The 945-nt window shown below is 56.5% G+C and overlaps 1 protein-coding gene across 1 annotated transcript in view; it reads right to left on the bottom strand.

Moving 5' to 3' along the window:
• The window catches only part of CDCP1 (CUB domain containing protein 1), a 47,837-nt gene extending 47,181 nt beyond the window's left edge, over positions 1 to 656 (bottom strand). The window contains exon 1 of the mRNA XM_042477520.1: positions 548 to 656. Coding sequence (XP_042333454.1) covers positions 548 to 617 — 70 coding nt within the window. The 5' untranslated portion in view covers positions 618 to 656. The remainder of the gene's footprint in view (positions 1 to 547) is intronic.
• Between the last annotated feature and the right edge of the window lie 289 nt (positions 657 to 945).

The raw sequence follows: 945 nt of genomic DNA, 5'->3' as shown, positions 1-945 counted from the left end.
GATGCATAGACACTGGGGAAATAATCTGGTTTGACACCACTTGAACTGTCCTGGCTCAAGGCTATGGAAATCTGGGAATGGTAGTTTGTTGTGGCACCAGAGCAAAGCCTTTTAAACAAAGGCTGGACGGGGGGGTGCTTTGATGGAGAGTTCCTGCATGGCTGAAGGGGTTGGACTGGATGGCCCTTGGGGGCCTCTTCCAACACTGTGATTCTATGATAAACCCATGCTCCAGATGGAGGAGATTTGGGATTTCCTCCTGGACAGAAAGTTGAACCAGGTGCAAGTTGAGCCAAGTCCAGATTTCCATACAGTCTTGAGCCAAGACAGTTCCAGTAGTATCCAACCGGTTTATTTCCCCAGTGTGGACGCAGCCCTAGGGACAAAGAAGTGCCTAATACAAACTTGTAGAGATGGGTCTGGTCTCAATGCCAATGCTGAGGCTGAGAGAACGTGACTTGCCCCCCTAGGACTCCTTGGAGCCCCATCCCCCAAGAGAAGACCCCCCAACTCCGATCCCTTCCCAGGGGGCTGGATTCCCCCTTACCTGCAGCTGCCATGGTGAGGAGCAGGAGGAGAGGACCCAGAGGGGGCCAGGTCCTCTGCTCCGCCGCCATCGCCCTCCGATCCTCCAGTGGCTGTGGGTCCCAGCCCCAGCTGCTCTTCCTGCTCTTTGGGGAGGGAAGGAGGAGGAGGCCAGGGCACCAGCTCCACCCTCCTCTTGCCTCCGGTCCCCAGGTAAGATGGCTCCTCCTCTTCCTTAAGGCACCCAGAGCCTTTCAGGGGGAGGGAGGCCCTGGGATAGACACACTCAGTGCCCCACTGCTGGAACTGCTCTTCTGGGCTGCCTCCAAGTCCTTTCCCACTTATGGTGACCCTCTCCTGGGCACGTTTCTTCAAAGGAGTTTGGCCATCATGGCCCTCCTCTGAGGCTGAGAGAGTGTG

The sequence above is a fragment of the Sceloporus undulatus genome, chromosome 6, assembly GCF_019175285.1.
Source record: "Sceloporus undulatus isolate JIND9_A2432 ecotype Alabama chromosome 6, SceUnd_v1.1, whole genome shotgun sequence".
Classification (NCBI taxonomy): Eukaryota; Metazoa; Chordata; class Lepidosauria; order Squamata; family Phrynosomatidae; genus Sceloporus; species Sceloporus undulatus.
This window is presented reverse-complemented; position numbering and strand designations above follow the sequence as displayed.